At 33.4% G+C, this 24786-nt stretch overlaps 4 protein-coding genes across 9 annotated transcripts; 2 read left to right on the top strand and 2 right to left on the bottom strand.

The window, feature by feature from the left end:
* Positions 1–50: 50 nt before the first annotated feature.
* On the top strand, positions 51–10259 carry LOC135831171 (small integral membrane protein 14). Of its 6 annotated transcripts, none has more exons than XM_065343466.1 (5): positions 51–197; positions 7645–7751; positions 8208–8256; positions 9174–9325; positions 9936–10259. In XM_065343466.1, the coding sequence occupies exons 2-5, from the start codon at positions 7692–7694 to the stop codon at positions 9978–9980; spliced, it is 306 nt and encodes a 101-aa protein (XP_065199538.1). In that variant the 5' UTR covers positions 51–197; positions 7645–7691; the 3' UTR covers positions 9981–10259. The 6 variants fall into 6 exon arrangements, with proteins under 6 accessions (XP_065199538.1, XP_065199539.1, XP_065199540.1 ...); XM_065343467.1 differs by lacking the exon at positions 51–197 and adding an exon at positions 513–654; XM_065343468.1 differs by lacking the exon at positions 51–197 and adding an exon at positions 6625–6769.
* A 197-nt stretch (positions 10260–10456) lies between these two features.
* LOC135831170 (zinc finger CCHC domain-containing protein 8 homolog) lies at positions 10457–12412 on the bottom strand. Its single transcript, XM_065343463.1, has 7 exons — positions 12136–12412; positions 11869–12068; positions 11580–11797; positions 11377–11501; positions 11192–11303; positions 10944–11107; positions 10457–10864 (listed from the first exon to the last, which is right to left on the bottom strand). Exons 1-7 carry the CDS (start codon positions 12226–12228, stop codon positions 10598–10600), a joined length of 1179 nt encoding a protein of 392 aa, XP_065199535.1. The 5' UTR covers positions 12229–12412; the 3' UTR covers positions 10457–10597.
* An 813-nt stretch (positions 12413–13225) lies between these two features.
* LOC135834361 (ionotropic receptor 93a-like) lies at positions 13226–20057 on the top strand. Its single transcript, XM_065348228.1, has 19 exons — positions 13226–13417; positions 13504–13656; positions 13736–13831; positions 13929–14078; positions 14189–14300; positions 14747–14852; positions 14937–15098; positions 15182–15349; positions 15461–15679; positions 15768–15874; positions 15998–16070; positions 16143–16271; positions 18362–18682; positions 18753–18915; positions 18982–19205; positions 19285–19468; positions 19547–19625; positions 19696–19850; positions 19926–20057. The coding sequence occupies exons 1-19, from the start codon at positions 13276–13278 to the stop codon at positions 20021–20023; spliced, it is 2841 nt and encodes a 946-aa protein (XP_065204300.1). The 5' UTR covers positions 13226–13275; the 3' UTR covers positions 20024–20057.
* LOC135831168 (E3 ubiquitin-protein ligase COP1-like) lies at positions 20050–23214 on the bottom strand. Its single transcript, XM_065343461.1, has 3 exons — positions 22907–23214; positions 22748–22821; positions 20050–22582 (listed from the first exon to the last, which is right to left on the bottom strand). The coding sequence occupies exon 3, from the start codon at positions 22555–22557 to the stop codon at positions 20602–20604; it is 1956 nt and encodes a 651-aa protein (XP_065199533.1). The 5' UTR covers positions 22558–22582; positions 22748–22821; positions 22907–23214; the 3' UTR covers positions 20050–20601.
* Between the last annotated feature and the right edge of the window lie 1572 nt (positions 23215–24786).

Below are 24786 nucleotides of genomic sequence, written 5' to 3' on the forward strand. Positions count from 1 at the left end.
GGATTGTCAACCAATGGTGATGTTACCAGTACTTAAACATGCAACGCATGCGCGTTTCTCTACGCAAAATGTAATTTTCGTGCAATTTTTTCTCATACCTTCGACAATTAAATCCCAGGTTTTTCACGACACCTATTGTAATTATTGTTCCAAGTACTCTCGCCTGTTTACGGAATAAGGAATTCTACCCCTTGGTAGTAAGTATTCGCAATTTTATTTTAAAATTTGGGGTTGAGACTCTTATTTAAGGTAAAATAAGTACGATTTGGTTGTAATTATATTCCAATAGGTATTTACCTGTGGTAAATTAATATTTAATTGTACGGAATTTCGTATTACGAGATTCATTTGTAGAAATATTTCTACATTGTTCCTGTTCATCGTGTAGTACCTATACTTGGAGTTCGCGTATATTCCGTACATTAATTGAATTTTAATGCAGCGATGAGAAATATTAATAAGTTTTGAAAATGTGAAAATTATTCTTCGTGGTTAACTGATTATAATCTCGTCGGAAGTTTTATCACTGAAATGAGCTTATTGCTCGGATATTATCGTCATCAGTGATTTCGAAGCTTCTATTACTTTTCAATCAGTTTCTTCTACGAAGTTTGTATACGTGTTCGCGGTTATTGGTTGTTTCATTATTTTCCAGTAAGTATTTACAAAATTTTGAAAAAATTCGTCGATTTAGAATACCTACCTACCCGATAAACTGTTCGAATAGATACATACGTGTCCTTTCCCCCCTCCCTCCATGTCCTAGAGTAGAACTACGTGTACGCTGTCTGTTCCTTGGGTACCTATCAACTTTTGCCCCGATGTCTTCGAGAGTGATATTACATTATCTCGTTACTACAGACACACTATTCTTCCAAAAGTAGACTAAATTTCACCCTGCACAATAAAATGTCGAGCTACTTTTACACTACGATGCATCTCACCAAAGTGCATCTTTATTTTACATATGGCAAGGCATATACGAGTACCAGTATTTTTTCAATTTAATTTATTTTACCGCCTCTTTGAAAGGCGAAATTCATTTGAAAAGCATTTTCATCATAAATGCGGTTTATTCTAAGTATATAAAATGGTATACATCTATCTTCAAATAAAATATGTGCCGTTTGTAGAAATGCGACGATTTACGAATACCTCTACCTACTTTACAGATTTATTCGATGGTGAATTTTGCGCTGTTTCGTTCGTTTTTTTTTTTTTTTTTTTTTTTTTTACAAGAGAGAAACTAGCCGTAAATTTATGACTAGAAAAGTGGAAGCATAGGAAATGAATCGTAATTACGGAAGCGTTTAAGAATCTTTTTACCATTTTGTAGACATGGTAGCGAAATTGTTGGGGCATGATTTGTGAATTAATATACTTGGATGGTTTTCAAAAGCCAGAATTCATTTTTTTTTTTTATTATTAATTCTATGCAAGCCGCTCTTTATGCAGGTTGTAAATTTTTTTCAAATGGTTTCGATTCGTAATTGAGCTATGGGGTGAATTTTTTTGTGAAAATTTAGAGTCAATGTATCGATTAAAATCAATTTTTTTTGGTGGTCAGTTTTAATTGAATACAGAACTCCTGAGGTAATTGCAGTTCAAATAGGATTTTGTCATAATATTCGCGATTACATAATAATACAATTACACATAATAATAAGTATCGCGTTACGAGATTTATTCGTCCTTGAATTTAGTACAAGCGTCATTGATATTGTGTCGATGCTGCGATAAATTTCCATAAAAATGAAGTTCAAGTTGAACGTATGGTACACTATGGTATCGGTGTGGTGGCACTACGTATATGGCAGTTGAATGTATTTACAGAATGACAAATTTTATTACATTGAAAAATTCCGTTAGGGTGAAGGATTGATAAAGGTGTGCATGTTTTGCTGTGAGAAGAATATTTTCAAAATGTAGGAGTAAGCAGGACTCACTAATCGTTTAGTATTTTTCGTATTTTTACGAGAAAAAAAGAACTTTTGGTGTTTTGTGATGGAAACGATACCTACGAGTTGTATCTGAACGATTTTCGCTGGTATAATTATTACATTATTATTGTAGGTAGGTAGTTGGTTTCGAGTTTCGAGTGATTTAGATTCATATTTGTTTATGACGTGAACAGCTTTGGTGAACGTGTCTAGATACACTCCACTTATCCGTTTTAGATATGCAAAATATTTCTCACTTCATTTCACTAGAAATTGAACATTTAGGAATTTTTAAACGATAAGGTTCGAATTTATAATTTTCATTTTATTGTTTTTCTTTTCGTTAGCCTGATTTTCCTGAGAATAAAGAAAAAATAAGGCTCACGAGCCTATCATATGATTCCAGGAAGCGGGTATAGGACCAGACACAAAATCCGTTTTGGGACCCCATGATCTCTGACCCCCTGTTTTGATTTTGAAAAAAACACGTCGTTAGTCGTTTGAAGTACAGCCTTTAAAAAAAAAAAAAAAAAACACAATCCGAAAACTTTTTTTACCTCCTTACACAACTCGCCAGTCTGTTCACTATCTAAACACGGTGGTTTTATTTTGATTGTAGAAAATAAAATGAGTGCCTCGAGCCCTTCATTTGTATAACTAGTACACACAAAACTGGAAAAAATGATGTACCTACGTGAATAACAAAAGAACGATTTTTACAGCATCTCTGCCGAAACCCTTTTGTACGAAAGAATGATTACAATCTATTTCGTTTGTTCGTTGGTTTAAATTGGAAGCATTCGCGATATCTTTCATTTTCGTGTTCGGCCATACACCCCTTATATAGGTACCTACCTAGGAAATTATCATCTTTACCTCTCAAGTCAAACCGTAGAGATGTGCCTAAATGAGTGTGTATATAAATTGAATTTATAAGTCACCTAGTGTAGTATTAGGAAGGAACACAAATAAAGTTTATTTCTTCGGATTATTAAGTAGGTACCCAGTCCGAATTATGAAACTCGAAAGTTGAAATAAATATCGAATAAGTTTATACTCGGATTAAGTAATAGTAACTCGATGATTGTGATTAAAGTTTTATTTTGATGCCTTCTTCATCGTGTTTATATCTAGAGAATGAAAAATACGTCTTTGAAAGTTTTACTTGAACTTTACAATTAATTGTTTGCGGTTTTCGTTCCTCGAAATAATTTAGAATAATATTTACGTATTGTGTTTTGGTTTTGTTGGTATTATTCTTGTTCTGTTGTCTTTTTTAAAACGTTGATTTGTAATTGTAAGTAATTGAAAGAATTCACATAGGTAAAAATATTAGGTACCTGCTCAATTGTTCAGAATAATTCTCAATTATAACCACGTTAGAGTCGTGTGTAGTTCGTATCTGTAATATGGTTTCTTGGGTGTTTAAAATTCAAGTTGCCATTTCATATTTTTTGGTTTCATGCTTTACACTTCGGTCGCAGTAATCAGTAAATCTTTATTTAATTACATAAAATTTCAAGAAATACGAAAACAGGATTAGGAATAAGGCAAAAAGATAATTACTTGGTCGATCGGAGATCTTGTTTCGAAGAAATTTGGCAAAATGCGAACAATAAAGAACAGCCAAAGGCTGAACATTATTGTCAGCTAGTTCAATTTACTTGTTTTTAAAGTGGATTGTTACCAGTTCTCATTCTCCAAGAAAAGGATTTTTGTTTTTTGTTGTATTCAGATTAGAGGTTCAGTTTTTTCAGTTCAAGGATCCAGTGCACACTCTTATAAGTTATGGTTTTCAGTTCTCGGATTTTCACTTACCTATTTAATTTTTTTTTTAGTTTCTTTCTTACAAAATATGGTCACTGGCAAGTGCAATAAGTTGATAAGAAATTAAATTATGAAAATTATTTTAAAAGCGAAGATTTTTATGTGATTCAATATTTTGTGAAGAAATCATGACATACGAGTACAAACTTCAGAACTAGTGTGGCCTTAATTTGTAAAATTAAAATTTTCCACTTCTCACCTCGTAAACTGGTTTCCTCGGATGAGAAAATAATTTCCTATTTTTCATTTCCCCCAATTATAGAAAATAATGCTGATAGCTCCCACTCCCAAGTTGAAAAAAAAATATTAAAAAATCTAATTTATCCAAAATTTTATGTTTTTGCGTCAGAATTTTTCTAAATAATCACCTTTTCAAAATAAAACTTTCTTCGGTCCTCAGTCCCAGTCATATTGGCCTTCTGGCAAGGAGCCCCAAAGTTTGAAAAAATGAAAAAAAAAGGAATAGGTAATTCAAAATCAGTGATTTTATTTTTTTTAATTTCTCATTTCCGCGTTCCGCCTTGGATTATTCCACACAAACCATTTTTCAAGAAAAATCCTTCCTCGGATCTCCAAAATGATGTTGGTTTGGTTTTCATGTATAGAGTCTTACAATGTTCCAAATCTGGGAACGTAGGAACACGTAAAATGGCCAAAAAAACCACTTTTTTTAACCCTGGAGAGGGGTCAAATATGGGTAGAAGGTTGAAACTGGCAAAAGGCACTTTAGGTACATCCTCTCAATGTACTGTGAAAATTTGGACGTTCTAGGTCAATTTGGGGAGGCTTATAGGCTTTCCTAAAGGTCGAAAAACACGTAAAATGGCCAAAAAAATCCACTTTTTTAACACCGGAGAGGTGTCAAATAGGGTTAGAAAGTTGAAACCCGTCAAAGGCACTCAAGTGGCACCATCCTATTGTATGCTGGACATTGGGACTCCTTAGGTTAATTTTAAGAGTGAGATGAGGTCAAAATAGGGTCAAAATCAGGTTTTTTCCACCTTACATAGGGTGGGGATGACCTAGGAATCTGAAATTCGGATATGTTGTTTACAATGACAATACTCACCAATGGTATGAATTTGGATTATTTTCATCAATTTGGTGCCAAATTATGCTTCTCCAAAAAAATGACTTTTCTGTCATTTTCAACTTTGACCCTCCAAACTGTAGGGGCCAATTCTAGCTCTCAAGAGAACCCCATTCCCCAAGTTTGACTTTATTTGATCAATTAGAACAGGCTCCAGGTCAAAAAACGTGAAAATCACTATTGGACTAAAACTTATATAGACCGGTATATAAATTATAAATAAATAAATAAAATGACTGGCCTTCCGCAAATAGCCCCATTTTTTACAAAAATTTGGCTAAAAAGAGGAAAAATTTATGTCTGTACAAATTTTTGGAAATGTTTTCATTTCTGGGCAGAATTCCTCTAAAAACTACATTTTCAAGAAATAAAACCTTCCCTCGGTCCTCCAAATGGTGTTGGCTCCCTTAAGTATAAGTTACCCTCGAACTCCTCTAACTCAAAATTTAAAAAAATGAATACATAATTGATATCTGTACGAATTTTTTGAAAATGTTACATTTATAAGCAGAGTCGAGAGTCCTTTAAAATGACCACCATTTCAAGAAAAAGTAAAAACCCTCCCTCAGACTTTCAACAAAGTTAGCTTCCAATGTAAAAACCTTCAAAGTTCAAAAAACTTGAACAAATTCGAAAATTTTTCAGCAATTTTTCAAAACTTTTCATGTTCTTTCAGAGTTTTCTAATAACTTCCCTTCAATACTTTCCAAGAAAAAATCTTACTTGCTTAAAATGTCATTCCCATTGTGACAATACCTACAATATATTATAGGTACTAAGATTAATCTCTTGGTCACCCAAGCAATAATGTTGCTGTTGGCTAGTTTAACTCATCAAACTAGGTACCTTACCTACCTATAATAAAAACTTGAAAAATCAAGGAAACTAGGTAGGTAACCATGAACCTTTAATCTTTCCACAAATCCAATTATTTTTTGAAATTTAGGAATCGGGTTTATGTTTAAATAAGAGAGCCCTCATCTCTAGTCCACAGATTGGCCAATTAGAATAAAAGTTCATTTTATTTAAGTCATAAGTACCCAAGGATTTGATTGAGGTGTTGGAACTATAAAGTTTACAATTTTAAAAATGTTGTCTTGAAATACATTCCTCGATTTTTTCACGCTTTACTTCTACATATTATTACTTACTCACTAGTCTAGTAGTTACTTGTAAGTTGTACACAGAAAATGAAAAACACAAAAATTTTTCTCCAACTTGAAAAATGAAAACTTTCATTTCATTTATTATTTTCATCAAGGTTCAGTGGTTCAGTTGACTTTGACTCAATATACCTTAGGTTCTGTTTTGAATTTATTTGGTTCAATCGGGTTTTAGTTTTTCTTTTTCAGTTCTGCTCCCCAGTCCCCCCTTCCCAAACTTGGGCTTGTATTTTACTCAAATACTTTCAGGTACACGTAGTGTTCAAATTCAAATTCAATGTAGGGAAGGAAAAAAACAATAATATGAACATGAACGATACGAATGAATACTTTTCGATTCTAAATTTAAATTCTAAAGTCAATATAATCCAACATAATCAACTTTGAAAACATGAAAACTATTGTTATTTATAATATTGATGATTCAGCATTCACTTGCGTTGCTCTGCCATCTGTATAACGCTGACGTAAACAAAAAAATCCACATCGATTAGTCGATTTCGATATCGAAAACTATCGATACAGTGGGCGTTCGATGTAAATATTATTCTGAATCTCTGCGTTCCTATTGGTCCATGAAATATTACGTTATTCAACCAATGGAAATTGTCAAACGTGTATTCATGTTGATAAATTTGTTAGCAAAATGTTGAATTTCTCGCATTTGTGATCAGAACTCGGTTCATTTTAAAATTTTTGTAAATATCTACGCCGTGATCATTACTACGTCGAATTCCATACTATAATAGGTACCTTTGTTTTGTATTTTTATTTTAATTCCGTACACGAAATGGTTTAGTGTGTGATAAAATTTCTAGCTCAGTTCTTATCTAAGAGTGGAATTGTGTAGTTGATTACGTATGCTGATTTCATTCCGATTAAAAGTAGGTCTTTCAGATTTTCTGTATAAATTTATAACTTTTTAACAAATTGTATCAATTTCTGCCGAAAATTTCCTCTGAAGGAAATTACGTGAATGATTTCTACTTCCAAATATCCGTACATACTGATAAGGTCATTCATCTCCGTATTATTTTGGTTCAATTGTTATTTATTTACTTATTTGATTATCCCTCGGAAACCAGTTTCTAGCTCAAGTGGCAATTTTTTTTCTCGCCTAAATTTATGTCAATGTTTCAAGGTTGTCTTCTACGTGTATCTTGTAGGTATACTCAACTCATCAATTTGAGTTCTATGTGTAAATTAACTTAGCGTTAAACATGCTCCTTTCGAGACAATTTTTTTCTCAGATGGTGCAAAATTCTAACAATTAACGCTTAATTAATTTCGATCCGATTTCATATCGCAACTCTGTATGTAATGTACGACGTATTTACTCGCTGATACTTCAACTTTATCACTAGTTTATCTTTATAATTGCTCTTTCGTCTCCCTCTTTCGTCTGCTCCATTAATATTTCCATTTTAAAAACGTATTACATACATGTATATCTCTGATTATATTGACGAACTTCCGATGTTCGTGGGATACGTATCGTCCACATATTTGTTCGTATAGTTCTTTTATTTTTCGTACTATTTGTAAAATATTGTATGTATTTCGAATCATATGGTGTTGTATTTTCATAACATCGCTTATTAAAATTAATCCGATTTTATTTCAGGTAAATTGAACTTCCAGTTTTTGTAAATAAGAAAATAAAACGCCAAGATGAATCCCTGCGAATGCATTTTCAATCAAGAAATGGCCATGCGAAGGCTATTGTCTTTGGTGAGTTTTCCCTAATACCTAGTATTTTTTCTTTTTTCTATGTCAAGTATAACAATGGTTCGTCAGGACAAGTGTTGATAAACCTTACTTATCATGACGAAATAACATTAAAATGGGTAAAAAAAAATATGACTGAAAGTACATTCAATATCGCCCATGACCTTTGTTGTTATTTTTTTACCATTGTGAACCCTAGACAGCAGTTACGAATTACGATAACGAGCAAGGAAAAGAAAAATATTATACTTTTAATAATTTTTTTATAATTATGATTGTTTTTATTGCTAAAATCATTCGTAATGAAGCAGCAGAATATTTGGCTGTGTCCGAGCTATTTACCTATGTCTTCATTGCCATGATTGAAATGCAGTTAATCTAGCTCTACCATGAACATAATATATCTGTCATTCCATTGCCAATCACTTGGAACTAAAACAATTGTGTTTTTTTTTTCAGTTACGTCAAACGCAATCCGAATGTACAGACAGCGAATGTTTAGATTTGAGTAAGTTGGCTGAGTAATTTACACAGTAAAATATTTGTATATTGCATACACAGATGGATTTCATCGTATTGGAGATTTTTCCAACAGTATACCTTTTACGTTCGTCTGAAAACAAATAGGTTTGAATCATACGTGTGTTAGGAATATTACCCACGTAGGTACCTATCTACTTGAAAAATTACGACCATAATCGACTAGAAAAAATTCATACTGCGAATCGCTAGCTATAAAAGTCTCCTGTCAAAATATGAGAACCCCTGAAAAATTTTAAAATTACAGTTTTTAATGTTCGCATGTGTGGTTAGTAGATAACCTACGTTTCGTATGATACGAACACGAAGTGGTGTTGTTGCACAAAAAAAATCATAATAAACGTACTTTCGTAAAACGTTTATCGAATTTACCTGCAACTACGTGTTCCTGGTTCGTCCACTAACGCGTTTAAAAAATTGAGAGAAAAATGGCTCAATTATATTTCATTTTGGAACTGTGCCCAAGTCTTTTGTATGTACCTTGATCCTAAATCATTGTACGAGTATCGAAAGTTTGAATCCTTATTTGAAAAAAAAAAAATCAGTCGAACTTCGTTTGAAAATTCACCATCGACGTAAAACGTTGTCGACGACACATGTTCGCAACATATGGTTTTTGTTGACTCAGTTCAATTTTTTGGGAAAATATTGCTAGTAGGAAATTTGAAAACAGCAGCGATGAATCAAACAATACGTAGCATAAAGAAATATTTCAGCTCATTTCGCGGACAACGAGCTGCATATTATTCTCGCTGCCAAATACGTATTCGTAGAATCAATTCGTAATACGTTTTCCGGCGTAGAAAATAAATAGGGTATTTTGATGTTTTTTTTTTGTTTCATTCGAGATTCAGAATCGTAATATCTTTTGTTTCTCTGTTACAGCTAATTTGAACTTGGGAGACGCGTCTTCGGTAGACAACAGTGTCATGATGTATTCTATGCTATGGATCGCTATTGGTTTCCTTTTGTATTTCTTCCGTCCTCCTTCGTTGAGAAACACGAAAAATATTTTCAGACGTTCGAACGATGACAATGTAAGAGTGAATGTACTCTATACGTTTTAAAGATTTTTTGGCAACGTACTCGAGATTCGAGACGTAATTTTTATCTATATACGAATGCTTTTTGAAACCGTACGAAACAAACGGTATGGTCGTTGTATCGGTGAAAACTTGAACACGTGTCAACTTCTCTCATTATGATTTCGTTTTCGTTTAATTACACCGAGTTGAATTTGCCAACCCGGATGTACTGAGAGATCGACTGACGACTTTTGAACTGGTTTGTTCGTCAGTGACAGATCTTCGTAATGATCGTGATATTTTCTTTTCGAGTACAGTAAATGAACACAGTATTTGATTAATCGATCGTGAACATCGAAGAAAGGAATTTTAATAATTTTAAAATTTCATAATGATTATTTTTTTATTGCATTTTTCCAATATTTGATTATTTATCATTTCTGCGTAATCGTGTTGTATGAAACGATTCGATTAAATGAATCTTTTCACCGTTCGTTGAACACCACATCTGTAAAATGTTCTGATACATCGACCAACGTTTTACGATACGATCTATTCGCATTTTTCATCAGCTGTCGAGAGATAATTCATTATTAATTTCAAATGTTTGTCATGTTTACAGGATAATAGTCCAGGACCATCACAAATGGCTCCAGGAGCGCAATAATTATTCGCGTACGATGTAGCGAAGTACCCAGAATGTGAAACCATTCCCTTTTGAATTATTATTCCTTTTTTTTCTCTTCGAGATTTATTTTTTAATTATTTCAGTTTATTTGTAATTTGTTCTATTTTTGGGTGTGTGGACGAATACACACTTGAGTGTGCTTTAAAAAAATTTGTTATTAATGCAATTGTTTACCATACTATTTATATAAAATATGTATGATTTTTTTACATATTATTCTTGTATAAAAATACACATACCTTTTTTTTTTTTCGTTTACTTCTGTTTTTTTCTCGTAATTTTAGTGTGAGTTTAATTAACGTGTATTTCGAACGTGTTAGAATTTTATTAATTTAGTTTTAACTGTGGATTTTTTTTTCAAAAATAAATATTTGAAAAAAATCTGTCGTTGATTTATTTTACAGAGGCTGCGGAAAGAATGAAGATTGCATTGAGAATGAAAATATAACCAATACTTGACGTAATTCAAATCTTTTATTAAAAAAACAAAAAAATTAAATTAAAATTTGTTATTGAAACAAAATCAAATAATGTTTCTCAATAAAATAGATGGAAACAAACAGTAATGATATAAAATCGTCGATGATGAATAAAAGTCACGAATTATTACTCTTCTGCAATCCTAATACTTTTTTGACTTTTTTCAATAATCCTCTCATTCGTTCGAATTTCCCAGTAGATTCTGGTAAATTTTCAAAATTGATTACATCGCAAATATCTTTCGAGAAATTTTCAGCCGGTGGTAATCTAGTGTGACCGGATTTGCTTCGAAGCAATGGAGTACCTTCAGCACTGGATAATATTCTTCCAAGACTACTCTTTCCACCAGTGGGCGTTGCGTTTGTTGATTCCGGAAGTGAATCCTAGTTCACACAAATGTATGTTAATCAGACGATAAAATACGAGTACAGATTCAAATGAAGTCAAAATTGTATGGTTTACTTGAGAAGCATCGTTCGATGAAATATCTACACCGGGGGTTGATACGGTAGAAGCGAGATTTTCCGAAGGTACCGGAGATGTCAATTTTTCTGACGATGTGGAAGCACTAGGAGTTTCTAATGGTGTTGAGGACGCGATGTTTTCATCGACAGCAGCAGCCTTTCCTGAAAAAAATTCAATAAACAGAGAGTAATTTTATTGCTATTCTAATTGCACGAAAATTTCAATCTGAGTAATGTGAAATTTACTCGAATTCTTCTTCAATGCGTATTCAGTGACAGCTTTTGCTTTTAAATCAGCTATCATACGTTCGACACTTTGATCCGGGTCGTATGGAGGAGCATTAAAGAGTTTGTAATTCTGTCAAGTTACAGCGATCGTTTAGCTACACATAAAATGGTACTTTTGGGACTAAAAGCTAAATATTTCTCACGTCAGCACAATCAGTTGGCATCGGTGCATTGAATCCCGGAAATTTTACTATTTTTCCGAGATCATATCTGATTTTATCTTCTTCTTCTAGTATTTCTCCATCTTCAGCGTTAGGATCAGCCACCTCTGAAAGATTACGAATCGATTAGGTACTCGTCAAATTTCAAATTAAGTACGTCGTAAATCAATTAACTTAACAATCACCTTTTCCATCTTTATCGTACAAATTCATTCCACTGGGTTTTACGGTAGCATATCTTAGCCATGCAGCCGGATATCCGTGAGTTCTAAGACGATAAACATAAGACGGTAGATCGTTTCCTGATATTCCCGTTATTTGTCTCAAACGATGAGAGATCGGTCCAGGTATGTAGCAGTTATGCTGTTCGGATAATTTATCGGTATCGTGATATCGGCCTGATCTATAAACTCGAAACGTACGCTAGAATATCGTACAAAATATGGAATGAATAAAGAATGAAACCGAACTCACTGTTTTTGATATTTTTTCATATGAAACGCCTTCTTCAACATGAGAATTTCTCGATTCCATTCCAAAGTGTAAGGATTATTTTGAACGTCGCATTCTCTAATCGAATGAGTATTACGACCGCAATTCCAACAATTATTGGAGTTACCTTGGAATTGTTTGGGTTTTGGAGCAGAATCTTCGAGTTTTTGAAGTTCGGTACTCTGTAGCAGGAATGAAATGTTAATGAAAGGGATGTACAAGAATACAATGGTACGAGCTGATACGAACTTTTCGTTTAACGCTGTATCTCGGCACGTCTATCTCATTTCTTGCTGTAGGAGTAGTGTCGACGGAAAAATGAAGAGAATCGTCCAGTTCCATAGCGAGTAACAAAATGCTAAATGTGAGCTGAAAAAATAAGAGAATTTCAACACCTTGGGAATAAATAGAGAATACTCATATCACGAATAATGATTCAAAATTCCCTTAGTAAAGGAAAAAGTCTTTAAAATTCAAAAATCAAAACTAAAAAAATTAATTGGTCAAATTTGTTATCAGTTTACCAAATTTCAAATCGGCGTCTTGTTTGCTGACCGCCGCATGTAGAGAGCGTTGCTGTTCTAACACGTGATCGCAACTTTCACGTCTTTTAAATTTTTATTAAAAATTAATTTTTGATAAAAAGATCATCAGAAAGATGCTTTGTCAACTTTGAGTTAACGTACCTAACTCAAAATTTTCAGCGAACGCATTAGGGTCTTTAATTTAAGCTGCCATTGTCATTTTTGTCAATTACACTTTTACACATACTTATGGCAGATATACTTAAAAAACCGAAATGTTTAAAATTTTAATTCACTCTTCAAGTCTTCATAATGCAAGAGCAAGATAGGCACGTGTCTTTACTTGGAATTATTGATAGTTTTGTATTCTTCAGATTTTATTTTATTTACCCTTTGAAACACATTTTATGCATCATAATTAATGCTGTTTCTTCAAAAACATCCTGTCTTGATGATGACTGATGAGTCAGTTTTTATTTTCATTTCAACTGCCTGTTAGGTACCTAGGTAAGATCGTGTCGAATATGGTTCAACAACTTATCTCAGAATTCAGAACAGTTCAATTTGAACTTTGAAGAAATCGTCAAGTTTATTTACCTATTTACCCTTTTCCTAGATGTAATTTAACAACATTTTCATTATTTATTAAACTGACCTATTTCTATTAACACGCACATATCGAAGTAATCACGATTTCTATCCACATGTTATCTCATGTAATGACAGGTTCTTCAGTCATTTTCAAGCATTGTGCGATTATTGCCCGAATATGATTACTTTACAGTAGATTACAAACTCAATAATTCATTTTTGTCGTTAAAAATCTCGGTACCTACTCCATTTCCATAGTTGAATGCAGTGAAAAATGAAGAAAAGTTGGTTAAAAATGCCGAGCAGTAGGTACAGAAGTATGAATTATAGGCATTATGTCGTATTGTTATGGAATTTTCTCATCTGTAAAACTTTTCAAAATACTGCTAACTCGCCGCTTGTCAACGATTCTATCGGTAAGCTGATACTCTAACGTAATTTTAAATAATTTGAATAACCTAACTTTTAAAAAATACATAATAACTACCTCTCGCCGTTTCAGTCATCGTGGCTGATCCATCTTTCATCTCATCACAAGAAATGCGATTAGAACATGTTATCGAAACTTATAAAAAGTCGTTGAAAGAAACTCGCATTGAACATGGCATGCTATCTGTGGAACTTTTCACTAATATGGACATCAAACTAACAAAAGGTCAGCCTAAGTTATCTATTGTTTTTCACACGTTAATTATTGATGCAAAATTGCCCTAATTTTGAGTTTACCATAACAGAATTAACTGCAATATTAGCAATTGGTAACTGTCGCGATATTTGGAATCTGTACAATAATGCTGAAGATAAAGATATAATGTACTTAGCCATAACAGGTAAATTTTTTAAAATTTTTATTCAATAGATAGGTAGGTAATAAGCCTAGACAATATCTCGTTATAAAATATTCAAGAGAAAATCTTCGTAATTTAGACAATCAATGTAAACGCTTACCTGCCAATGAAGCTATTACAATTCCACTAGCGAGTGACGGTTCCGAGTTACCGCAATTGATAATCGACTTACAACAATCCAAAGCTGTAAACTGGAAAACTGCAACACTTATACACGATGATTCCATAAGTACCTAATAATATATTTTCATTTATACCTATCTGCCTGTACATACGTAAATTAAATTTAAGTACTTCTGGTTGAAAATTTTAAAATTTCATTTTTGTGATAAATGCCAGGCGATGAACAAATAAATGATATTGCAGCAGCTCTTTCCGGTAAACAGTCATTGCAAGATCACGTCAGTGTAATGATATTCAAACTTCTGCCAGCAGAAACTGATTGGGAGAGGTGATATTAAGGGTGACCGGGGAGCGGTGGTACAACCTTCAGAGTTGAGAATATGTATTTTGGATATAACCGGGTATTATGAGTAAAAAAAAAGTAAGATAAACAAGTTGCCTATTATGAAAATTGAAGGGGCAAAATACGTTTCCAAAATCCAAGAGCCAAAATCCAATTTTGACAATGAGGGTCGGTACTGGGTAGTACTTTGAAAAATGAACAAAATGGATTGTGACTCTTAGATTTTGAAAACGTATTTCACCCCTTCAATTTTGAAGATAGGCCGCACTTTCACAATGCATAAACTTTATTCTTAGTCGTACCCGCGGTGGTATCCAAATCTGAAGTTTGTACCACCACTCCCTGGACACCCTGTACCTATATATGAAGGTAGCACAACGTATCTAGCTTTATTATAAGTACTAAGAATAGGCTCAAATGTGAAATTTCAGGAGAAAAATAGTCTTCGATATGTTTTATAAATTTCCCAACACAAATAAAAACCATAATTTCATGGTGATCGTACGATTCGACGCAGTATCATTGATAATTGAAACGGTAAGTAGATAAATTGATTTTCATGATGTATTTTTCAACAATGATCAGTTCAGTTTGCACCTACCTAATAAATATTTTTTTTAGGCTCAGCGTTTTGGATTAACTTCACCGATCGATCAATGGTTGATTATTATACCAGACATGAACATGGGACCATTCAACTTGGACACATTTTCTGGTTTAATATCGGAAGGAGAAAATTTCAGTTTCATTGTTAACAAATCGACATCTGGAAAAAATTGCATTGTAAGAAAACTGTCTCAAGTTCATAAAAATTCAGCTTACTTCAAATTATGGAGTATGGACAAATAATGGAACTAATTTTCCAGTACGGTATGTTATGTCACATACAAGAATTACTCAAAATTTTAATGTTGGGACTGGAAGCAAATATTTTTGAAGAACTTGGGCTCTCTAAAGAAATATCTGAAGAAGAATGGGAATCCATAAAACCTACCAAAAAGGATAGGAGAGAATCTATAATATCCTACATAAAAGTAAGAATACGATACTTACTATACCTACACCAAATTTTTTAATTTCTTCGAGTCAATTTTTCTAAATCCCAGCACTGATGATTGACTGACCAATAATGATGTTTTTAATAGGCAAAATTAAGCGAAACCGGTGTCTGCGGTAACTGTACTTCTTGGGTCGTGATAACTACTGACACTTGGGGAATCGAATTTCGCGAAACTCCGGCAATTGCTGAGTTATCAGCGTCAGGGATGTGGCAAATACAAACTGGTTTCAAGTTGAATGATTTTGTATTTCCTCACATCGAACATGGATTTAAAAAAAGAACCCTTTCGATAGTCACTTTTCACGTGAGAACATCAATTTCAATACCTATTTAATAGAGACGTACAAATACTTTAAATCGATTAATTATCAATTTATTATTGAATCATAAAGTACCCTCCTTGGCAAATTCTAAGAATGAATGAATCCGGCCACGTTGAAGAATATAGAGGACTTGTTTTTGAAATCATAAATGAGTTATCGTTCAGTTTAAACTTCACGTAAGTTTGAATTCGTCCCATTTTTTTTTTTTTTTTTTTTTTTTTTTTAGGTAGGTATAGGAAAAGGTGCCCCAATTAAATGTTGTAAAATTGATTTTAAAGTTACCGTTGATGAAATTACAGATGCAATATTATAATCACGTCAAATAACACTGAAGGGTTTTCAAATAGTTCCAAAATTACAGAAAAAATTGAGGTAAATTCTTTTAAAAATAACGTATAGATTTGTGCTCATTTCAAAGAAATTTTCAGTAAAAATCTGTTCCAGATGTTACAAGGAGAGGATGATAGTTCTCTACTGGAACAAACATGGAATAAAATGTCTGACTTGGTGCAACAAAAAAAAGTATGTTTAAAAACATCTTGCGCAGTTCGCAAGATCAACCGACTTTGCTCTAAATAACCCCCAGCAATTTACCAACATTTACCTCAGTAATTTACCAAACATTACCTCAAAATTTACCAATTTACCGAAATTTACCAATTTACCAAAATTTACGGAACCACCAAAATTTACCAATTTACCAAAATTTACCAATTTACTAAAAATAACCCCCAGCAATTTATCAACATTTACCTCAGTAATTTACCAGACATTACCTCGAAATTTACCAATTCACCAAAATTTACCAATTACCCTTTACCAAAATTTATCAATTTACCAAAATTTACCAAAAATAAGCCCAGCAATTTACCAACATTTACCTCAGTAATTTACCAGACATTACCCCAGTAATTTACCATACATTACCCCACTAATTTACCAATTTTTTATTATCCCAGTAATTTACTTCCAAAGGTTGACACAAATTCAACAAAATAAATTACCCCACTAGTTTAACAATACTAAAAATTACCACAGCAATTTACTAAAATTTACCAATTTACCAAAAATTACCCCAGTAATTTACCGAAATTTTCAACCAACTTTATTGAAAAACTGAAAATTACCCCAGCAATTTACGAAAATTTACCAATTGGAATACCAATTTACCAAAAATTACGCCATTAATTTACCAAAACAAAATTTACCCAAGCAATTTACCAAAATTTTCAACCAACTTTAATTACGAGTAATTCACCAAAAATAACTAATCATTTTATTTACTAAAAATTAATATTAATTCACCAAAAAAAAAATTATCAAAAGTTACTGGCTATTTACCAAAAACGTAATGTTTTTTGTTAAAACAAAAATTACACTATAAATTTTTGAAAAATTTTGATTTTTTGTGGCAAAAAAATTTTGGACGAATAAAATTAACAAAAAAATTAATAAAAAAATCGACAAAAAAATTTCAGCTCTTGACTCGCGCGGGATTCGAATACCCGACCTCCGGCGCACCGATCCTCAACCTACACACCCTAACCACCCTGTCTGTTTGTTGGGGGTGAGCCGTTTGCGAGATATAAGGGTTTACACAAATTTCAGCTTATCCATAACGTTGAAACACACTTAAAGGATCATATCTCGTAAACGGCTGAATCGATTTCGACCAAATTAAAAATTTCTCTAGTTCAGTATCAAAGCAATATTTTGCCATCATCAGTTTCGACTTGAAGTTCGGAGCTTTTGAGTTCAGCGTGACACAAATTTATACATAAATTGATATATACATAAATATATATAGCCACATACAGGTAAACTCATAACGTTTTGTATAAACAGCAATCTCAAGACCCCTCTATAACTTCGTTGCTGTGCATTCGCTCGACGCGTCACCCCATAGGCCTGATAGTACTCGATGTTAGGCCGCGTTATATTCGTTAACTTGATTTTTGGGTCACCTGTGGAAAGGTATTTCATTACCAGAACATCAATTTTTCAGAAAAGCTTTTTTTTTAAAGTCTCATACGTCTCTGTTTTTCGCAAATGCTTTTTTAACAAAGCATCCTACAGAAAAATAACCAGCTCTGAGCAGAAAGGAAATTTAATTCTCTACAATTTCCTTCATTGCATTTTTTTCCTAGGGTACATACTTTTCCCATAAAATCAATGTTTAGATTGAAAAACACGAAAATTTGGACCTGTATAATCAACTTAGAATTAAAATTCAGCAGTCAAAAATTTATTTTAGACGATTTTTGACCACGCCATGTGAAAGAGGACATCTTCAACCACCAAAATCACCAAAAAGAACGTAAAAAACGTAAAAAATGATTCTTGGCAATAAAAACCTTTTCCTCATATCCTCATACCTGTTAATTAGGCTATGTACTCATTTGAAAATTGAGTCAAAAGTGAAATTGTATAAACAGCAATCTCACGTTCCTGCTCAAACTTTGCCAGTAGACTCCCCACACCTTGTAGATTCATATGGCACCTCATCGAAAAGTCACGTCCTAAAAAGGTTACGAGTTTGTCAAAACGTTATGAGTTTGCTGGTTAATCTATAAAAAAGTTACGAGTTTACCCCCTAGAATATTTATATATGTATGTATATAAACTTATCTCGTTTTGTGTCATACGTCTTATCGTGATCAGCACACTTCAATTCGTCAAGAAAACCCACCCCCACCCAAATCCTCAACCATCATGACAAATACAATACCTCACTTTTCCGTTTCACGGCAAAGTCGGTAAAAAAAACTTCTAAAAATAAGTTAGTGTGCAGAGTAAATAGGCACCTATCTTCAATTTTTGTTCCTAAGGTTTTCTTAGGAGGCGCAGCTTTCCCTATAGATCCAAAATTTAAATTTTCTGTCAATTATACGACACCAATTGCTATAGAATCTTATAACATATTGACGGCGAAAGCTCAACCAGTATCCAGGGCACTTCTTTTCACAGCGCCTTTCACATTGGGAGTAGGTTCATTCTTATCTTGCCTTTTCTCTTTCCATAGTTCTATCATTAATTTCAAATATCTGTTTATAGATATGGGTTTCAATTGCTGTGTCTGTTTTATTAGTAACGCCAATATTGAATTATTTTCATAGATGTACTCCGTACTACGAATATTACAACATTAAACACACAGGTGGCTTGAGCCAGCCAATTAATTGCTTTTGGTACATTTACGGAGCATTACTACAACAAGGTATTAATGATGCAAAAAATATACCTACCTAAACAAATTTCGTCTCTCATCGTACCTATTTTGCAGGAGGAACGTATTTACCCGAAGCAGATAGCGGTCGTCTAGTTGTGGCTACATGGTGGTTATTTGTTTTAGTAATAGTGACCACTTACAGTGGAAACTTGGTTGCATTTTTGACATTTCCACAAATGCAAACCATGGTCACTAATATCAATGAATTACTGCAAGCTGGCGAAGATGGTATTACATGGGGAATACCAAACCGTTCCAGTTTACAAAAATTGCTTTTGGTAAAAATATTTACGAAAATTTCTTCTAAATTGGTCATCTAAAATATACTGAGAAGGCGCCGATAATAACTTGTTAAAGGATTTACAAGATGAACCAAAACTTAAACAATTATACCAAAAAGCTGAACTACACAGGGGAGTATCAGCTGGACTCATGGATAGAGTACGTAGTGGAAAATACGTTTACATTCATCGAAAAACGAATCTATTATTTTTATTAAAACGTGAATTTCAACGTACCAACAGCTGTGATTTTGCTCTCGGTAAGCCAATGTGAAAATACTTTTCAAAAATTGTTCCCAGTTACATATATTTTCAGTATATCTACGTTTTTTTTAAAGGTAAAAATGAATTTCTTGAAGAAAGATTAGCTATGATTACTGCCCTTCATAATCCTTACTTGAAATTAATCAATCGAGAGTAATTATTTTACGCTGTTTAGTTTTTATCACATAAAAATATGATTTTTAAAATTATTCACTTATTATAGGATTGAAAGAATGCAACACGTAGGCTTGATAGAGAAATGGATGTTGGAATACCTGCCAAAGCGAGATAAATGCTGGAAGAATAAACAAACAGATGTCACAAACCATACAGTCAATCTGGATGACATACAAGGCTCATTTTTCGTTTTATTTCTAGGTAAGTGTTGTAACCTACGAAAAAATTTCGCATGCTTTACAAAATAAAACCTTAACAGTTTGAACCAAATTTCAGGATTCTTATTGGGATTTATAATTATTAACATTGAAGTATTATGGAAGAAGTATAAAAAAGTGAAAAAAGAAAATGTAATCCAACCGTTTGTGATGTAAATTCAAAAAAATTAAAAACAAATGAATAAAATGAAACGAAAAATTACTTTATTTTGATAATCTTTACAATTAGCAGCTAAAAGAAAATTCCTAGAGGAGCAAAACAGTATCGAGATGAACTCAGAATGAAATACCATCGACAGTGATGAATAATTTAAATAGAAATAAGGTAATTTTTTAAACCACGAGATACATTACATTCGATTCGTAAGTAATTATTGCTAATATCCGAATAAATACAAAAAAAAAAAAAATGAAAAAATAATACAACTTGTTAGGTAACACGAATAAAATACCCATAATTTGCGACAATACGACACATTTACTTCTAAAACAATATAACAGCCATAAAAAAATTTCATAAATATCTGTAGGTACCTCAAATTAAACAGAATCATTTACGCAGCAAGTATGTACTTGAACAAAAAAATATAGATACAAAATATTTCACTAAAACGAAATTTGAGAGGAAAAACGAACGAACAGTCGAAAGAACAAACGAACAAATAACATCTACGAGGTAAGATTCATCAACGAGAACGAAGAAAAAAATACAACAAAATTCAGATAATGAAGGATCATATCAACTCGAGGATTTTGATCGTTCCTTGGCTATTGGCAGCGATAACAACATTGGATAACTGTTTCCAACAAACCGCAGAGACAAATTCATTAACATCATCATCTTTCTCTTCTTTTTCCAAGACACTACATAACCCATCGAATTTATAGTGAAGCAATTTCTTACACAAGCCTTTATAATAAATATACAGGGAGTTATTTTCGGAGCCACAAGCAATGTAGTCACCGTCTGTGGCAAGTCCTACGAAATTTTTTTCATTAATATGCCCCACGTAAGAACGCAAACAATGAGAAGCATTAATATTCCATAATTTTAATTGGCTATCCGTCGATGCTGAAACAATATCTTCTTTATTCAGAAATTTAACATAGGATACCGCTTTTCGATGACCTTTGAACACAGCTAGCGCGTGTTTCATGTTTCTTAAATCGTAATAATGAACGCAGTGATCGGCTGAACCGAAAGCAAGATGACACGAACTTTTAGGATTAAATTTTACGCAGCATACGTTCGCTTTCGCTTCCAACGAAGCTATCGAGTGTTCTTCATTTAGTGACCAAAGTTTGACGCGAGCGTCGTCTGAGCCGGAAGCAATTAAACGTGTATCTACGTTATTGAAATCAACGCTCCAACATCGTTTTTCATGTTCTTGAAATGTTTTCGTTCTCTGACTGGTACTCACGTCCCATATGGTAACTGTACCTTCGTAATCGCTGCTGGCCAGAATTCCTTTATGGTAAGAGTTCCAACTAATACAAGAGATTTTCGAAGACGATACCATTTCGGTGCAAGGATAATGGACATCGACCGTATCTTGAATAACTTGAGCATATTCGTAAACTTTGATACGTTTTGTAACGCCAGCAATAGCGAAAAATTCGTTATCTTTATCGAATTCTATGCTGGAAACGATTGTCGAGTTGTTGAATATATCATTAGAATAGCTTAACGTTGCGAGTGGTCTCAGTTTACTATATCTAGAAAATTTAATCAGATTATCTCTAAACGTGTCTAAGCCCGTTACGATGCTGACACTGGTATCGCTCGAAGACGAACATTTATCGGTACTTTTACCAAAAGTGATTTCTTTAGCTCTGCAAGCGAAATAGCACTTGACGAAATCATCGAAATGCGCTTGTATTATTTGATTACGTAACGAAAAGGAAGACTGGGTAATTTCTACACTTTTGTGAATGCTATTGAAACTTTCCGTTCGATTGGCATCTTTCCTATCAGGAACTACGGCTTCTTTTTTCGACACTGGGTCTTCGGAAGTTTTCTCGAAAGAGCTGTTACTGCTGTTGGAATCGGAATTTCGAAGAATTTCCTCGACTTCTTCGATATCTTTCTTAATTGTGCTCACTTCCTTGGTTATATCACATAGCTGCCTCTCTTTTAAACGTAATAAGTTCTTGAGAAATTCGTGCAGTAACTTATTTTGAGTAGCGCACGATTCCGCTTCCAAGCGCTGTTTACGCTGTTGCAAAACCTCCAGCATAACATTTACATCCGGTAACGATAAATTTTGCGATTCAGAAGCAACAAAATCTTTCAATCCGTCAGAATTACTTTGTGAAGAACATCCTCGATCAAAGGGAAACTCCAGTGTTAACCCTAATTCTTCTGCCGCTTTCAAACGAGATTTGTGTTTGGCGATCAACTCGTTTAGTAAAAAATTCGGAAACGTGTGTTCGATTCCTGCTAGCGTGAAGCTGCATTTCGGGCAACGATGATTTACTTCAAGAGCTTTCGATATGCACCGAAAACAAAATGTATGACCACACCGAGTAATATGAGCTTCTTCCATAACATCGAAACATATCGGGCACAAGAAATCGTTTGTTTTGTCTTCAAATGTGCCACTAATTCCGTTAAGCACGGTGGGATGTTGGCGTTTCATCGGTCGCGAACGAACCGGTGATGGAAATGTCATCTCTCGTCCGTTTGACATTATAACAGTTTATTTTCAACTATATCTGAAACATAATTTAATCGAATGAGAAATGAACATTGCAACATTAAGGAAGCGAGCGAGAGAAATGAAGGTAAAATTAAAATATAGGTGATGAAAATTCCTATGAATGGTACTTTAGGAATTAGATAGCAAAAAAGAGTACTACATAAACAAGACTTTCACTTACATATTCAAACGTTGTTGACGTTTTCCTAACACTTGTTTATCATAAGTTTCAGCAGCCTGAGTGAATTTCAGATTCTGTAACATACATACAATTTAGAATTGGAAACACATCCACATCACATATTAGATATAAATACTCCGAAGTCCAAACCGTACTTACTCCACATTGGATTCCTTCGGTCACTAAATCACGAAAATATTGGTTGGATACTCTATGTAATGAAAGCGACTCAGCTATTCTTAGGAAATGAACCATGCTTCAGACTCAGAGCAGCGATTATAATAAAACTTGGGAACTTGGTTATAAAAAAGACTCTGTCGCAAAAATGAGATCGTAAGAATTTGGAAGGAGAATACGACTTCACAAATCACAAGCAAACCGTCAAAAACAAATCGAATCAATTTTCTTCCACAATTTCAATTATTTTTTAATAAACTTGTGTGTACATTTTTTAACGCGCGTCTAGAGTCTGACGGGCTACGAAACGTTCCCGCCAATCACAGCGCAGAGGGGCGGTTCTATGGACTTGCAAATTTTTTCAGTTTTTATTTTTCGTTGAAAAAATACGATATAATAAAGAGCTTTTTCGATTTTACTAATTAAAACAGAAAATTAAACGACTTTTTTCTTCAAATTGGTTGGTAATCTAATCTTTAACTGTTGGAAATGTGCAACACTGCCATCGAAATTTAACTAGATTTAAGCTCTATCCGGTGTGTGTGGTAACATTGTTTTTATTCACCATGCCTTTATCATCTCCTTTTGTACTTTTATAATTTGATGAATTCGTTTTACGTATTAAATAATGAACAAGACTCTGCTTTTCGTGACTTTATTTAATTTGAATTATAACAGGTTATGGGCCCAGTCCCTTGCCTAACTGTGCGCGAACAGAAATCGAACTCGAACTATGGTATTCTTCAAGTAATGTACTCTGTACTATTGGCATTTTTGGCCTCGGCAATTTTGGCCTCGCACTCCTTGAACTCGGCAATTTTGGCCTCGCACTCTTTGAACTCGGCATCTATGGCCTCACACTCGGCATATTTGGCCTCGCACTCTCTGAACTCGGCATATTTGGCCTCGAACTCCTTGGACTTTGAACAAGAACTAGAACTCGATCATTGGATCTCAAACAGAACAAACAGACCTCAATCTCCGAACTTTGTCACTATGGACTCACACAACCAGAATCAGAACTCAATCTTGATCAACCTTGAACAGCATCTCAAATGGAATGGCATCTGGCATCTCCAAACAACTACAAGGTACCCAGAATTATTCAGAATGGCATTTCCGGTTAAATTTAGCTATCAGGCAAATGACAACGAACTTACAGAACTTAAAAGTATCAACCTCGAAAAAATTGTAAGGTAAAAGGAAGAAAAGAAAACATGTGTTTGTTAAAGTTGTCAATTTCTTGTGTTCTTTGTATTTTTAAACATATTATCTACTCTTTTTAGAATTAAAGTGCTTCATGACATGTGTTTGTCTATCCAAATTTGCTTACTTTGTGATTTTGTTCTAGTTTATTTATTACTAGGTGCTATTTTTTGATTTTATTTTTTAGAATTACGTATTCCTGAACTTTCGATTGTTGTGTTGTAAGGGAGTGTTGGAAATGTGCAACACTGCCATCGAAATTTAACTAGATTTAAGCTCTATCCGGTGTGTGTGGTAACATTGTTTTTATTCACCATGCCTTTATCATCTCCTTTTGTACTTTTATAATTTGATGAATTCGTTTTACGTATTAAATAATGAACAAGACTCTGCTTTTCGTGACTTTATTTAATTTGAATTATAACATTAACCTACGTACGACAGTAGGTACTGTAACTTTACATTTACAACTTTACTGAATGAATACCAAATAGGAAAAGTCATTCTTGTTTTCATTTCAAATCCATCATAATTTACGATAATTACATCAATAAAAGCAATCGAGATAGATAACTTCAAAAAGAAATACTTTGCAGTTGGAGCTAGTGAAAATGAATGTACAGATACAGATAGCTAGCTGCATAACTTGCATAACT

This window comes from Planococcus citri, chromosome 1 (assembly GCF_950023065.1).
Source record: "Planococcus citri chromosome 1, ihPlaCitr1.1, whole genome shotgun sequence".
In the NCBI taxonomy this organism is placed as follows: domain Eukaryota; kingdom Metazoa; phylum Arthropoda; class Insecta; order Hemiptera; family Pseudococcidae; genus Planococcus; species Planococcus citri.

What these genes read in the sequence shown, in the direction of transcription:
- LOC135831171 (XM_065343466.1), top strand. Translation starts at nt 7,692, where the DNA reads ATGAATCCCTGCGAATGCATTTTCAATCAAGAAATGGCCATGCGAAGG. An exon ending in TGCGAAGGCTATTGTCTTTG is followed by an intron (nt 7,752 to 8,207) that starts GTGAGTTTTCCC and finishes TTTTTTTTTCAG; the next exon opens with TTACGTCAAACGCAATCCGA. An exon ending in CAGCGAATGTTTAGATTTGA is followed by an intron (nt 8,257 to 9,173) that starts GTAAGTTGGCTG and finishes TCTCTGTTACAG; the next exon opens with CTAATTTGAACTTGGGAGAC.
- LOC135831170 (XM_065343463.1), bottom strand. Translation starts at nt 12,228, where the DNA reads ATGGAACTGGACGATTCTCTTCATTTTTCCGTCGACACTACTCCTACA. An exon ending in GATACAGCGTTAAACGAAAA is followed by an intron (nt 12,069 to 12,135) that starts GTTCGTATCAGC and finishes TTCCTGCTACAG; the next exon opens with AGTACCGAACTTCAAAAACT. An exon ending in CATCGAACGATGCTTCTCAA is followed by an intron (nt 10,865 to 10,943) that starts GTAAACCATACA and finishes TGTGTGAACTAG; the next exon opens with GATTCACTTCCGGAATCAAC.
- LOC135834361 (XM_065348228.1), top strand. Translation starts at nt 13,276, where the DNA reads ATGAAGAAAAGTTGGTTAAAAATGCCGAGCAGTAGGTACAGAAGTATG. An exon ending in TATCATTGATAATTGAAACG is followed by an intron (nt 14,853 to 14,936) that starts GTAAGTAGATAA and finishes TATTTTTTTTAG; the next exon opens with GCTCAGCGTTTTGGATTAAC. An exon ending in CATCTGGAAAAAATTGCATT is followed by an intron (nt 15,099 to 15,181) that starts GTAAGAAAACTG and finishes CTAATTTTCCAG; the next exon opens with TACGGTATGTTATGTCACAT.
- LOC135831168 (XM_065343461.1), bottom strand. Translation starts at nt 22,557, where the DNA reads ATGTCAAACGGACGAGAGATGACATTTCCATCACCGGTTCGTTCGCGA.